The sequence below is a fragment of the Pholcus phalangioides genome, unplaced genomic scaffold (genome assembly GCF_987345545.1).
Source record: "Pholcus phalangioides strain wild (caught in Gottingen) unplaced genomic scaffold, Ppha-v1.0 ptg000015l_1, whole genome shotgun sequence".
Taxonomy (NCBI): Eukaryota; Metazoa; Arthropoda; class Arachnida; order Araneae; family Pholcidae; genus Pholcus; species Pholcus phalangioides.
In genome coordinates this window covers 62,341,166-62,357,340 of record NW_028301608.1, presented here as the reverse complement: position 1 = coordinate 62,357,340, position 16,175 = coordinate 62,341,166, and the positions used below count along the sequence as shown (strand labels likewise).

Below are 16,175 nucleotides of genomic sequence, written 5' to 3'. Positions count from 1 at the left end.
ATAAAAATAGCCATAGTATTTGGAAAAAAATTGAGTGCCTAAAGTGTGCATAGAAAATTTTATGTTCCTTATTAAAGGAAGGAGAATTTTTCCCTAGGAAGCCAAGATCGCGCATCAACCCGCTTCAAATAAATGTTACGAAGTTGCTTATACACAGGGTGAGCGTCATAAAACGCCAATTATTGCGTAGAGATAAATTCAACCAGAATTTCGCACGCAATCGCGATGAAGGTCTTCGGTGGTGTCGTCGCACACGTGGATGCTCTTGATATTACGAAAAGCCATAACTTCCTACAACTATCGCTGGTCGGATAATAAATTATATGTGTATGTGTTGTGTTTGTGCGTCCTTGAAAAACCAGCCGAAAAAAAGAAAGTGTTGTTTTTTTTATTCTTTCCATTTATTTATTCTGTATGGCGGCTGGTTTTACGAACGCCTACGATGATAATACATCTTATGTCGTATAAGGCGAAGCTCTGTTTTTCACCCTCATATTCCCTCACACAACTCATATTTCTGCTGCCACTCTTTCTTTTTTACTCAGCCTCGTAGGATGGCCTCACGCTATTTTTGTTACGCTATAGCCACTGAAAAAAATTCTCACACACATACATTCTGAAGCTAAGGACTATTTGTGTCAGGGTCGACCTTAGCTGTTCTACAGTTCCTGAAATCAAACCGATTCCGTTGAAATCTTCAGTGTGTGTAAGTTATGTTTCGTATAAATATTATGATTAATTTTTCATGTTTCGAATCGAATTTAGAATATTACCGCATGGCACCCCATATTCTGGAGCAGGCCTCTAAGGCTCGGATCTTTGGCGGGCTCTCAAGCCTTTTTACTGAGTTTATATTTAAAAAAAACCAAAAAATGATGGGGTAATTGTGTCCCTGGCCCTATCAGCCCCACCCTTGTCGGGGGTCATGATTACTCTAGATTATCATGGAATATTATGAATATATATACATTCAATGGTATATTTATTTTTCACGTTGTTGGTCAGCTTCAAAGATTATTTCATTACATCGTCGTTTTGTACGAAAGAATGTTCAAATAATGTCCAATCCTTAAATTACATTCAATTTTTCATGCAATGGGTTTTCTCGTATGTTTATTAAATCCACGTAAAGTAAAAAGCCCCCTAACAGAATATCCAACCTCCATATATAGGACGCCTAACTTGGACAGATTTTAATGGAACCATAGATGTCTAACTTATGTTTTAGTGCATATGTCATTGTGAAAAAGGGATAAATCCGGTAATTCTGCATAACTAAAAGAAACATTTCAGTTTTTCAAACATTTTCAACCTCCGAAAGTTTGTGTATTTTGTTCATATATTGCGAATTTATCTTGTTTAACGATGATTATACGTAATCGTAGATTCGTATTGAGTATGATGAGTGCCACCGAATTTATCGCATTCGTCGATTGTCATCAATGATCAATAGTTTTCATTAGCAGATGTGGCGAATTGCAACTAAATTAATCATATTAACCGGTCATTATGCATAATTGACAGTTTGGGGTAGTGAATTTTATAAATAATAGTCGCGGTGTGAATGTTTGGATAACATTTGTTGACAGTGGTTGTACTAAGTCACGTGAGCCCTGTTAACCTCCCTGATGAAAGCGATCCAGTTCCCTATCTGAATTTAGTTAATATTATGGGTGGCACGAGTTTTAGCATTCCGAAATTTTGATATAGAACAGAAATTCGCAAAAATGTTATTTAAAATAGAGAAACTTTGCGCTAGGACCCCTGCCGCCATCTATCAAATAGGATCAAAAACCATTTGTTATAAGTTTTTTAAACTAAAACAAATTGTTGTTTTAAACTGGTGTGCAGTATGAAATAAATTATATTTTTTATTATTTATTTTTTGTGCTGCACGATGGTGTAAATTTTATACTTCAAAATACCAGTTAACATGTTTTCATATTTTTCGCAGCAGTGAAAAGATAGAAACAAATATTTCAGCGCATAAAATTGACACTGACATTCAGCATAAAAATAAACAATATATAGTATTATACCATATATTATTCTTTTTTTATGCAGCAAAACAGTTTAAAAACATCAGCCAATTTCATTCGAAGAATTATAACAGACACAGTTCTGTTTTCATTTAACAGATGGCAGCAGGAATGCCAGCTTAATGATGGGTTTCCCGCATGTATAATAAGTAGGGCGGTAGGAAATTTTCCTATCGTTTTCTTTTTTTTTTCGCAGGTTCTCAAATTGTTTCTCTCATTCATGCCGGTCTGTGAAATCGATCACTTAATTTCACCGTCCGCAAAAAGAAAGAGATTGAGGAACACTCTCTGCTCCATATTCATTTAATGAAAATTATACATTTTGCATAACAAACAGGGTGTATGGCATTTTACTAGTGAACCGTTGATCCCAGAGGTGTATTTCCAGTTAGAAAAATTTTCCAAATAACGTGTGACTTACTCAAGTAAATCGTTAATTTTTCAAAGGATTGTATAGCTATAAAAACAGCTTTAAAAGCGGGTAAAGCGGTTTTTCCGCATTTAAACGCTGTTCTTTCCCGAATTTCCTCCGTTTTTCGAATTCGATTACCTCATAGAATATTGCACTTAGGAACGTGGAATTTTTTTTTTGTTGGTATCACGAGAGACAAGACAACTTTCTAATTAGGTTCTGGGGCACGCGGAGGTTATTACGAAGTTAAGTTTTTTTTTTATAGTAATAGCTGTATAACCCCTTGGAACATGAATGGCATATCTGAGTACTACACGTTATTTGAAAACTTTTTCTAATTAGAGGTATTCTTTGGCTCACCAGTAAAATGCCATACCCGCTGTTTGCTGTGCACCCTGTATAATTTTGCCCTTAAGAAAACTGTTTTATAAGTAGTTATTTGATTGGATTGTGAAAAATTCGGAACGAATTCCGACACCTTACACCAATGTTCTTCGAGATTCAGTTTGACAAACATTTATATATATAGTGTAAAGAGTAACAAAAAAAATTGTTTTGTTTGGTTCTCATAAAAAAAAAGGTTTGAAATTTAACGTGTAATGAACGGTCTGTTTGTTCTTTGATCGATACGATATTGACACGTGACAGAAAAGGCTTCAAAAATCATGTAAAAACGTTAAATAATAATAATTATGATTGTATAGTATTTTGTTGGACGTTACGCCCGCTCGCTCACTCGTAAAAAAAATAAAACGGGTTTTGCTCCAATGGGCTCGAGCTAGTCTTTTTGATATTTGGGTTTAGTTTGTGCAATCAAAACTAAAAATTTTGTGATGCATCACTTCCATGCGGTGATGTGTCGCGCAAGCCCTGTCGAAAAAATTAAATAGCTTGCTACTCCGAAAAAAAATACGAATTTTAACGCGAGTCTTGTGAAAATGTTTATTCATTTTATTATGGTAATTTTCTTCTTCTTTCTATGGGGGGGGGGGTCTTATTTATGGTGATCAGAAATAATTTGAAACAGGAAGAAAAGTGTGTATGTGTTTGTGTGTTACCGAAATATTTCTTTTCGTATCTTGATGTTTCAATTTTGTCTCAATCATGAAGATAAGAAAAATAGTGATAAGAAGCCGTTATTATCTCTAATCAGTTTCTGCGAATGGGGAATTTGTATTTTTTTTTAATCGTCTGCTGAAGATACTCCATTCAATAATAAATAAGATGTTCTTATCAGCTTCAGGGAAAAAAGGAAGTACCCATTCTTCGATACAGACTTATTGTACAGTATTCTGAATATTTTAACGGAGATGTAGATTTGCATACCACAGCTTATTTATGTTCTAATGCGGTCTTATCAACCGTTTGTCGTAGGGGTTTTAATTTAAAAAAATGCTCAAAATGTGTTCAGAAATCACCATGTGCCAGTTTTGAGAGGGAAAATAGTGTCGCAAAATAAAAATGTATATTTTTATATGGTCCCCCCGCACTCTAACTTTCAATTAGAAAGTTACCGCCCTGTCTCTTTTGAGCAAACAAATCCTTTTGAAAACATATCCCATGTTTTTAACTGCAATATTCGCTGGAATATTAGAATTCAAAAACCAGAGAAAATTTGGGAAAAAGAAGGGCATGAACTGACGGACGACGCTCCTTTCCCTCACTTATGCTGTTCCTCCCTCCTAACTTTTTCTGTTTTTGATTTAAAATATCTCAGCGAATATTGCCCTTGGAAACGTGATTTTTTTGTTTTGTTCGGCTCAGAAGAGACAGGGCAACAACTTTCCAATTGGAACTTAGAGGGGACCGTATAAAAATGTCGATTTTTGTGACACCGTATTTTCACCCTCGAAAGTGATACAAGGTGAATTTCGCACACATTTTGAGCATTTTTCAAACTGGAACCAACTGTACGACGACCGGTTGAAGAAATAAAAGCGACATTAGAACATGCAGGAGACACTGTATATTTCGTTTATGTGACGAAATTGCCAAATACTCACACATATTCAGTGTGTAATATTATTATTTTTTTCAAGAAAGTTTCTTCTACGTATTCAAATGCATTGATTTCTTTGCACAGAAAATATGGGTGCTCTAAGCTTTTTACACGATTGTTGGTTACGCTGTTACCGTATCCTGAGCCAGTTCCTGAGTTCTCTTGTTCTTGGAATCATTTATGGGAAGAGCAAGACCATCCCGCCGATACGTAACCAGGTATTGCTCGAACCTGCCACAAAACTAGCCGAAAAAATCAGAAAAGGACAGGTCAGTGAAGCGATCTGCTACTTTTTTTTCATCTATTACGTACAAGATATCGCAATATTCTTATTCTTATCATTGCGTTTTTCTGAATTTCTTTTTATCGAGACATTTTCCGTATTTTCCTGCTTATAATCCACCGATTATACGTTGTCATTTGTTTACTTGTAGAATTTGTTAACGCTGATTATATACCACTGCATATTACCTGTAGATTTTAAGGGGGGGTCTCATAGCATGGTGAAAAACTATGCTCTAATAGAAATACCATTAAAAATACTATATTTTTAACCATTGATTTATTTCAAATTTTTTACACACGTTCTTGATTTTATGTGCTGCTTATGTCAGAATAAAGTTTTACATATATCTCTGGTACTTTTTTTTTTTGTAAATTTTCAAAAAAAAAAAAATTCATTCAAAACAGCTTGCTTGCATAATAAATACCATGATATCAATATAATGGAATAAAAATGAATTCGATATCAAAAAAAGTGTTCAGTTCATGAAATGAAGCAAAAGGTTGAGATTTCATTGACTCAATCTTACCTAAAATTAAATTTAAAATTCAAAAATTTTGAAATTTAAAATAAGATTGAATCAATGAAATCTCAAAATTTAGCTTCCTTTCATGAACTACACAGTTTCTTTTATTTTGAATCAATTTTTATGCCATCAAATTGATGTAATGTTATTTTACCATTCACACAAACTATTTTCAATGCATTTTTTTTTTTTGGAAATTTAAAAAAAAAAGTATCAGAGATATGTAAAACTGTACTGACATAGGATAGCACATACAATCAAGAACATGTGTAAACATTTTGAAATAAATCAATGGTTAAATAGTATTTTTAATGGTATTTATATTAAAGCATAGTTCTTCACCATGGTAAAAGGTTTGAGACCCCTTAATTAAAATCAATAACTTGCCTAAGTCTAACGGAAACGAGTGAAAAATAACAACGTATTTAGGCAATATATGAAAAAGATAATGCGAATAGAAAAATGAAAATGTTGTTAAATTTTTTTTTTTTTTCATGAAAGCGCAACATTTTTCGTGGCCATTTCATTCAATTCAATACATACGAGGTACATGTACGGTTAAGTAGTAGTATGTCTGGTAGAAGATATTACGTTAAAAGATTTATAAACTTAACACTAGGTTTACCATGAGTTGACATATACCTATTTCTACCAAAGGGGTCAAAATGACCCCTTTTGGTATTTAATTAAAAAAATATAAATTGAGCTATATATTATGAAGTTAAATTAGAAAAAAAGAACCTCAATAAAATTACATCAGTTATAATAATTAGTTTTTATTATTATTTTTTTAATTTTTGATATTTTAACGTAAAGCAATTTTTACAAATTGAAGAAAATTAATGGAAAGTTTTCTCAGACGGGTCAAAATGACCCCTTGGTAAACCTAGTGTTAAACGAAGAAAAGGCTAATTTTGGACCGTGTTTTCCGCTTTTTTTTTTCTCTAAAAACTAGTTATTGTCACTGATGTCTTTCTTGCATGAAGCGATTTATTGAATTAGTTATGTATTCATTCGATAGGTGAAAAGTCAAGAAGTTACTCAGGCTTATATCGATCGAATAAAAGAGGTGCAGCCGATACTTAATGCAGTCGTTGACGATCGCTTCGAGGAGGCTCTAGAAGACGCCAAGAAAGCCGACGAGATTATCGCCTCTGGCAATAAGACAGAAGAGGAATTAGCCAAAGATACTCCTTTCCTAGGCGTACCATTTAGCTGCAAAGAGCACATAGCCGTCGAAGGTATGTACAGTATCCGTGAACAGCAATACAGAATTGTAATCAAAAATATGGCAAGGTTGATGTATGAAGGCCTGAATTACGAAAGAAAAAGAAAAACCCTCGGCTAAGAGATTCTTTATAATTATCACGTACAGGGTGAATAGGAAAGTCACTATGTCCTGGAATAACCATTAACTCTAGAAGCATACTTCTAATTCGAAAAAGTATCCAAATAACAAGTAGATCTCACATACTCATTAATATTGCAAGTAGTCGTATAGTTATATTAATATATATACATAAATTCTCTTTTTATTAGGTTACTCCTGAGCAAAAAATAACCACAACTCTGTTTTCAAGTGCAATATTCGCTGGGGTTACAAGGTGATCCAAAAGTCCCGCAACCCGTTATAAAAAAAAAAATTGTCAAAAATTCTACTGATTGTAAATGAAAAGTTTTTCATAGACAGCAGCACTATACTGTTGAAGATGGAAAGTCGTTTTTTTGGTACACAACCCCTTGCAATATGAATGACGTATCTGAGGTCTACACGTTATTTAGATATTTTTTCCCAACTGGAAGTATGCTTCTAGGATGAACGATTCGCGAGTTATCCAAGAATAAAGGGAATTTTTCATGAACCCTGTACAGGATTGGCAGTTTTTGACACATGGCAGTTTTTGACGGTTTAAACTGTCACGTCAAAAACCCCCCGTCAAAAACCTTTGTCAAAAACCTCAAATATTGCTTTTCAATAAAAAATTCCCATTGGAAATGCACACATTAATTGTATGTAATGTTTAAAGTGACTATGTAATAGAAAAACTATGGAATGATTTGACATTCTCTGATTCAAGATGATTCTTGACCTTCCAAAATTTCTTCAACTGCTTATATATGGGCTTTGATATAAACCATTTGCTGTACTTTTTACAACAGATAAGTGTTTAAAAAAGTTTATTACATCATATATGTAATGTTGATTTCTGTTATTAAATTATCTAGATAATCACTGAGATACTCTTATTGTGCATTATACTCTTAGTGTTAGTTATACTCTTATTGTGCATTATACTCTTATTGTGCATTATACTCTTAGTGTTAGTTATACTCTTATTGTGCATTATACTCTTATTGTGCATTATACTCTTATTGTGCATTATACTCTTATTGTGCATTATACTCTTATTGTGCATTATACTCTTATTGTGCATTATACTCTTATTGTGCATTATACTCTTATTGTGCATTATACTCTTATTGTGCATTATACTCTTATGTTAGTTATACTCTTATTGTGCATTCTCCATTTTGAAATATATCTAGCGATCAAAATACTAAATTGTAGAACTAAAATGTCATTTAATTTGGCAATGCTAGCTTGTACATGAAGCTTAAGAAACTCCTGAAACTTATCCTTGGTCAAACTTAGTTATTCTTACTTCTGCACTGTGATACGGTATATTTATTAGCATTTATAATGCAATGGTTTTCCAATTGAAGCTGTATTTAATTTTAAAGGTGCAAAACAAATGCTTTGGGTATCAAGTCCTGTCGGCTCTGCTTCGGTTGAAAATACTCTTTAAAACTCTGTGAACATCCTAAGCTCTAAGAAATTTAATGAAAATAAATGAGTTTAATTAGTGTATTAAAGAATAAATAAGTGTATTAACAGATTCTGTGTGAGAATTTTTGCATGGAATAAAATTTTGGGAAGATCAGAAAATTTAAAATATCAAAATTGATTCTCAGTAGTTATAAAACCCTTTAAAAGTGTTTTTTATTTAGCATATCTATTAGGTTAAAACTATTTGACAACATTGGCAATAAGTTTTTTTACTGTTTAATACTGATTTATAGTTTCTGAAGTATAAAACCTAACTCTGTAATGCACCCTATCATACGTATTTTGAATAAACAGCTCTATTCTACGTAGCAAATTGAACACAGGTAATCAGTAGCTTACATAAAGTGAACCACAAAACTATATTTTATATGTTCGAGACTCTTATGTTGAAAAATTCAAAATTGCAAATTATAATCAATATTTTGTTTTAATTATTGTAATAAATTAATGTTTAAAAATAAAACATTGTAATATACAAAAAAGTAAGTTTTTCATTATGTTATCTACAGGGTGATCAGCGAATAAGCCCTTATTTCAAAATTAAATATCTCTACAACAAAGATCAATAGAATTATGCGGTAAACGGTACGTTTATTAGCAAAACTGTAAAAATGTTGTACAGAAATTTCCAAAATTTAGTTTTTTTTAAATTTAAAAGATGTGTGCTGACAAATAGTTCCAAAATTGTAACGTAACGTTCAGTAGTAATCGTTTCTCGCACGAAGAAGGGGCCGATAATGCCTCTGGCACATACCGCAGCCCATGCAGTAACTTTAGGCGAATGCAATGGTTTCTCTTCACACAAATGAGGATTTTCGGAACCCAAAAATCTCCAGTTTTTTTTTTTTTTTAATTTTAAAAAATTAAAAAAAACAACTAAATTTTCGAAATTTCTGCACAACATTCTTACAGTTTTGCTAATAAACGTACCGTTTACCGCATAATTCTATTGATCTTTGTTGTAGAGATATTTAATTTTGAAATAAGGGCTTATTCGCTGATCACCCTGTACCTATTGTGTTCAAAACATTATCAAAAAGCATTCATTTAGATTTTTGACGGTTTTCGACAGTTTAAACCTGTTTTTGACGCTTGTCATGTCAAAAATGTCAAAAGACGTCAATAACCGAACCCTGACCCTGTATATGGCTATATTAACATTTTTAATGACAAAAGTTATATCATTTATCCCCAGGCCTATCATACACATGCGGCCTCGTCTCAAGGAAAGGGATCAAAGCTGAGGAAGATTCGGATGTCGTTAAAAGACTCAAGAAATCTGGAGCGATACCACTCGTTGCAACGAACTTACCGGAGCTATGCATGTGGTGGGAATCCTCAAACAACATTTACGGAGTGACCAGGAATCCTTACGACACGAGAAAAACTTGCGGAGGCAGTTCAGGTTTGTGTCAGAATCGATCACGATTATGGAGTGAACTTTAGCTTCAGCGCATGCAGGTAGACCTTTGACATCCTCGGAACTATGTCGTATGAATAAATTAAAATGCGTCTGCGTTTTCCTTGTCTCAGCCGGGGAAAACCTCTCATCATTACTGCTGAAGAGGTGGCCAATGAACCAGTTTGTGGACAAATTGAAATAAATATTACTCTTTTTTTTAAAAATACAAAACAATCAAATGTGTTCAATTATCGGGAATTTAATACGTAGCCTACATGGATATTCATTGATTATAAAACTGAAGAAATTTTTACACATAAAACTTTTATAAAACTTGAAAATGCAACCGATAAACTAATTGGTTGCATTTTTCAGGTTTTATGGTAGAATTTTTATAACTTTTTCATTATGAATTTATTAATGATTTATAACTTATCATTAATTATCAATGATTTATTAAATTTATAAATTTATTATGTTATGGATTTTTTCGAAGAAAGGTTTTAAGAAAATTCTTTTATAAAACTCGACAAAAGCAACTAATAAGCTTATCGATTGTATTTGCTCGAATGTAACCGACAAGCTTATTGATTACATTTTTCAAGTTTTATTATATAAAATTTTTATAGTGTAATCACAGCCTCAGGCACTTACTTTAATTAAATTAAACATCACAAAACTAAATAGACAAGATTCCCGACGTGGGCATCACTTCAAAAATAAAATAGTAACCATGACCATGATTAGTGGGCCGGGGTCCCAATCGCCGCTGTGATAGCGGCCCATACCCCCTTCATCTATTTTCGCCATCTGCTTTGCGAATTGCGTGAAGCCATTTGTTGGTTATAAAATAGTAAAAAGCCTCAATAGCGACAGACTGGGTTATGAACAGTTCGCTATTGAAAGATAGTGTAGTTACCTTTATATATGTTACTGCCAAAGTGCGAACTGCGGCCAATGCGCGAAATAGCTGAAGATTTTGGAATTGGCCGGAGATTCCTGCCCAAAGTCCGATGTAAGACGGTCCGGTAGGCGCCGAATCCATTTTTTTTCCATCGCCAATGTGCGATACATGGCTATATATAGTAGCTGTATTGGATTAGCTCCACGTGACGAGAGGAAAAAAAAGAAATTTGAGAGAAAACTATTTATATAATAATATATAAACGTATAGTTTTTTTCTGTCGAATTTTGAAAAAAAAAAAAGATTGTACCTCATCGCGGGACTACGAGTTGGTGAAAAAATACTTCACCTTAGCGACAATCCCGAATTTTGTCACTTGTTATCGGTTTTTCCTGAAGGGATTTCCTGCCACTTTGCGAACTGGCCAATTTTAGGCTATGGCAGTAACATATAAATTACATAATCTTTCACTCTATAACTCATCTTGCTCTAATTTATAAATGCAAGTAATTTTTCTTTTCTTCTAAAAAACAGGTGGAGAAGGTGCCCTGATATCATCTTGCGGATCGATTTTCGGACTGGGCAGTGATTACGGTGGAAGTATCAGAATCCCTGCGTTGATGAATGGAGTATTTGGTCATAAGCCCAGCACAGGTAAAGAATTTGTATACACACCATATGCGTGGAAAAAAAAAAATTCATAGTACATGAAGAATCGTTCTGATTCATCATCTACATGAATCAGTGGTGCTCAACATTTCGGACACCGCGGGCCACCCAAGTGATTAAATATAGTGGTACCACCTATGGGTAGGGCCCTTAGGTTGGGATCTTTCACGGGCCCTTCTATCAGGGCCGGACTTTGTCATTTAGCGGTTTTAACAGTTTTGCGGCCCCCTTCAATATTAAGGGGGAGATGTAATAGGGGTTAGGCTCCAGAGATTAATTCATTTTTGCTTTATACATCCACTGAAATTCAATTTGGGCGCGTTAAAAATCAGGGCCGTCTTAACACTTGGGCATGCTGAACAGTCAATTTATAGCGTGAAGACACAAAAAATGATGAGAATCGTCCCGTTCCCAAAACTGCAGCTCCACCCTTGTGGGGGCCATGGGTGGCCGCATGGGTTACGATTCTCATGATAATTGTAAATATATGTTAAACGCAAAGATATATAATTTAATATATATTAAATATATGTTTTTTAAACCATGCATAATATATTTCTTGGACAAAACATTTGTAAATTGCAACAAATATAATTACAATTAAAACTTGAAAAAACCCAGACTTGGAAATATTGGTACTGACCTCGAAGTGTCTTGTCTACAGTTAATTAAATTATATTATCTTTTTTTTTTTTTTTTTGTTAAGCCAATAGAGGACGCTTTTTCAATAATAACAAAAAAATCTGCTCGAACGAAAGCGAAAATGAAGGATTTGAGTTTGTGCAGAAAGATCAACAGGAGTCTCTGCAGGTGCATGGTATAAGTCAGTTCCCTGCTACGACGGGCGTCGGAAGTGTTTTTGTACCTGTGGGTGCTCAGCTTCAGCTCAATACATGAAAATCCGATTTTGAAATAAATCGGAATTTTCATTCACCACAGAAAACCAACTTCAGCCGACCACTACTACGGCATCAGTGGAGTTCGAACCCGGGACCTCGTGATGCGAGTCCGTTACTATGACCACCGCAGTGGCGAGTGTATCCAAAAAACCCCAAATTCCGGGCGATGCAGCGTCCGGTAGACATCTCTCATATTTGACTGAAAGGGCTGTTCACCCCTGGAATGAGTAAGTTCATTGGCTGCAATCCGGATATCCCATTGTCTAATGAACGAAGGAGTGAATGACAATAGTGATTCTAAATCATGTTTATATCGGGGGTTTTTTGTCCACAATTTTATTAGAGAATAAAAATCACTTTGTGGGGGTGAAGAACCACTTCAAATTTCTCCGACAGGCCACATTCTACCAGCGTTTCATGTGTTGTATGATCTACATTGTACATGGAAACTTCGATCAAATATTTTATTCAGTCCAACTTTTTTCAAAGTCGAAGAAACACTGAAAATTTTTCGTAAAACTGCGATTATATTAAGTTCAATGCGAAAAATGTTCGCGATATAAACCTTCAAGTGCAATCAGCGTTCGGAGTACTACTAACCTCTGGATGAGAATTAAAAAAAAGCTACCGTTCGGAATCGACAGTAAATTGAAGGTCTTGATCTAATTGGCCCTCATGTGCAGCATATGACCGTGGTGCAACAAAACTGATTAAGGTACAACGGCAGGTGCAAGGGCGTAGCCGGGGGGACTTGGGGGTCTGGTCCCCCCCCCCCCCCGAAATGTGAGAAAATGACCAAAAAAAGGGAAAAAGATGGCCAAATCTATTGTTCTGTCACTTTGGTTCCCCCCCCGAACGAAATTTCTGGCTACGCCCCTGGGCAGGTGTAACCTTTTGCTAAGATAAAAAAATTGCCAATTTTGCAGTTCAGAAAAGTTATTAAAATTCCTTTATAAAATATTAAATCATTTTAACAAACATCAACTGTTGAAAAATTGGAATCCCATTTTATTACAAATTAAAAAAAAAATTGTAATTTCATGATTCAATGGGGTTCAAATAGTCAAAATATGCTTTTTTGTCTGCACAAGTGCAAATTTTTTTTCAGTTTTTTTTTCTTTGGCAAAAGATAGATGGCACTCTCAAAGTCAGACGTTTCATAGATTGAATAGAATTGTACAAGAAAATTTTGTCTGCTCTCTCAGACAATTCTCAGACCCGAGAGAGAGAAAAAAAAGTATCCACAGAGAAGTATCCTACTTTGTAGTTCTCAGACACCCCTGTTAAGCCCTTTCCTTAAGTTCCTGAAAGAATTCTCATTTACTCGTCGCGTTCAATTTTTTTCTTCATTCGGCAAATGAAGCTAGAATGATCCTTTAATGTCATTTTAGGAATTTCATCTAAACTCAATCCAAATCACCAGAGGATGATTGAGCAGGTCATCATCCAAAAGTGTGACCAGAGAAAAGTTTCACGTTCAAAAAACTTATGGAAAGTCCAGATCACGTGTTTTTAATGAATATATATATATATATATATATTTTGCTGATATATTTATAAATAATTTTACCGAATACTGCGGAAATGAATGAATATTTCGTCAATATCTGCCATATACTATAATGTATTTGCAGGGGTGGTTCCACACAACGGCTATTATTTCGAGTACCCCGAATCCATCAGACAGTATTTCGTGATAGGACCACTATGCAGATACGCTGTCGATCTTAATCCGATTATGAAAGTACTCACGGACAATCTCTCACGGCTCGCTCTGGATTCACCGGTAAGTAGCTACGTATTTTGAGAAACATTCCGACTAAGCAAACGTTTGTGTGGACTGAGTGGCACATATTCTATCGACCAATATTAATAGGCAACCCCTGTCAAAAAATTCGAACGATCATATACGATGAAACTTTACATGTTATAAATTGAGAGACGACATCAGTATACTGTGGACCCATTGGCTAATGTAGATTCGGATGTGTAGGAATGTTCAAATTCTACATGGAAAAGTTGTATAGTCCAGATGCAAAAGGTTGTGATATGGTATACCCAATTCCAGTGTGGGATCTCTAATTTTCCGAGGAAACGACCAGACGTAACTAAAAATACGTGATGTGTATATTAGAAATGCGTGGCAACTTTAACTTAAATTGGCAAAAGTCTGCGTTCTTTTGGAGTTCATACATTTCCTCGAATTTCTAGAAACATAGAGGACAAATCATTCTGAAACTTCTGCCATGCTTGTACTCACAATTTCCAGTGGAAATTTAGTCGCGAGTGCATCAAGGGGACCAACAAAAAAAACCAATGGGAAAGAAAAGTTTTTCGATCAACTCTATATGATGATAAAACTGCAAATGATTTGTAACTTTCTCAAAATATTATACCAGCTTTATACAATACTTCTGTGCATTTTCGGGAGAATAGCACGTCTATTGACGAAGGTATAAATGTGGTTTTTTTAAAAAATAAAAATCACAATTTTTATCGCCAGTTTTTTGCTTATAACATGCGGAGTTTTCAACCAATTTTTATGATATTCACAGAAAATCGGGCACTGTGTATAGGATATCATGTGTAGAAATTAAAGTTTGATAATTATTTATTTAATGAGATATGCTTATCTTTAGTAAATTTTCTATAGCGCATGCGCAGGAAATATCTATTTTATTTTTCGTAGTTGGTAGCCAGGTATTGCAACTTGTATAAAAATTCCAGTTGAATGTCGTGAAAATTCAGAAAGATATACGCGATATCGTGAGCTGTTATTATAGTTATTTTTTTTGTATAAATCGGTATTTCGAATATTTTCTGACATTTGATTATTTCGATCAGCTTCTTCATTTTGACATCATACACGTGTGTTATGTTCAAGCTCTTCTTTTATATAGCATCAGATAAAAAAAACAGCCACTAAGCGTATTTACATTCGCTGGAATGTAACTTATTGGTTGCATTTTTTAAGTTTTATATAAAATAACTAATATCATTACTTTTATAGTGTAGTACTGGCCTAAAAGACGCCGCTTAACAATCCCTGAAGAACATTGACTTTTATTCTGGGTATAAAATAAAAAATATGAATTTTAACAGTATTTATAACATATTTTTTTATAATTGAAAGTTCTTTCTAAGAACTGAAAGGTTAAGGAACTGGCTTTTTTGAGTATCGATAACAAGGAAGCACCCTGTATACTTGTGATTGACTTGTTTTTGTTATCGATCTGAAGGTAAAGTGAACAGATAGATTGACGTGGTTTCTGTGTGTTTGCAGGTCGATTTCCGTAAGATGAAATTTTTCTACGCTGAAGATTGTGGCAACAATCCTCGAGTGGGGCCAGTTGTACCAGAAGTGAAGAGCTCCATCAGGAAAGTCAGTCTACTTTTATCACAAAATAATTTTTTTTAATGATTTTCGGAAATTTTTTTTTGTCTTAAAGAGAAAAAAATGGCCGCTTTCAGAACCTTTTTTATAAATATTTTTCATTTCTGCATTTAGGCATTGTTGCATTTTGAAAACGAATATGGAGTCGAAACGCGTAAAGTCGACCTCCCAGGACTTTGCGGTTCATTCGCACTGTGGTTCCATGTCGTGATGGAAGGGAAGCCACCGAGATTCACCGAAAAGCTCACGGAAGGCAAGGGTCGAATCAACGTTACCGCAGAGTTCTTCAAGTGGTGCTTCGGTAAATCCAACCACACTCTCCACGCGCTGTTTTTCGCCATGATGGAGGAGAAATCGATGCAGTGCAGCAGCGAGGAACACGCGGACGGTTTGGTGAAGTTCGCGAAACTGAAAGAAGAGTTTGACGAGCTGTTGAAGGACGATTGCGTGTTCATCTATCCTACCCTGAACGAGCCCGCCCCGTACAGACACGAGACGATGCTGAAGTATCACAACTTGGATTACACGGGTATCTTCAACGTCCTCAATTACCCGTCCACTCATATACCGACATCGTTCCACAAAGGGATGCCCGTGGGCATCCAGTGCGTCGCGAATCGATTCAACGACCGTCTCACGATGGCCGTCGCGACTGAACTCGAAACTGTCTTTGGTGGTTGGCATCCACCTGCGGAAACCAATATTTCGTGATAGACCCTTTTGTTTGTGTTCTTTCATTAAGTTTTCGAAAATAATTCTTTGTTTAGTAAAAGTGAAAAAATAAAGTTAAGTAACGATGA

At 34.8% G+C, this 16,175-nt stretch overlaps 1 protein-coding gene across 1 annotated transcript; it reads left to right on the top strand.

Annotated features, from left to right (window-relative positions):
* The first annotated feature begins 216 nt into the window (after window positions 1-216).
* LOC149076426 (fatty-acid amide hydrolase 2-B-like) lies at window positions 217-16,175 on the top strand. The gene is made up of 8 exons (XM_089243988.1): window positions 217-706; window positions 4,535-4,719; window positions 6,281-6,500; window positions 9,303-9,512; window positions 10,948-11,067; window positions 13,616-13,767; window positions 15,265-15,363; window positions 15,490-16,175. The coding sequence occupies exons 2-8, from the start codon at window positions 4,540-4,542 to the stop codon at window positions 16,084-16,086; spliced, it is 1,578 nt and encodes a 525-aa protein (XP_089100114.1). The 5' UTR covers window positions 217-706; window positions 4,535-4,539; the 3' UTR covers window positions 16,087-16,175.

Bases quoted from the DNA above. Each gene is read 5' to 3' on its own strand.
- LOC149076426 (XM_089243988.1), top strand. From the start codon at position 4,540: ATGGGTGCTCTAAGCTTTTTACACGATTGTTGGTTACGCTGTTACCGT. The intron at 13,768-15,264 runs GTAAGTAGCTAC...GTGTGTTTGCAG, and splicing joins GGCTCGCTCTGGATTCACCG to GTCGATTTCCGTAAGATGAA. The intron at 15,364-15,489 runs GTCAGTCTACTT...TTCTGCATTTAG, and splicing joins TGAAGAGCTCCATCAGGAAA to GCATTGTTGCATTTTGAAAA.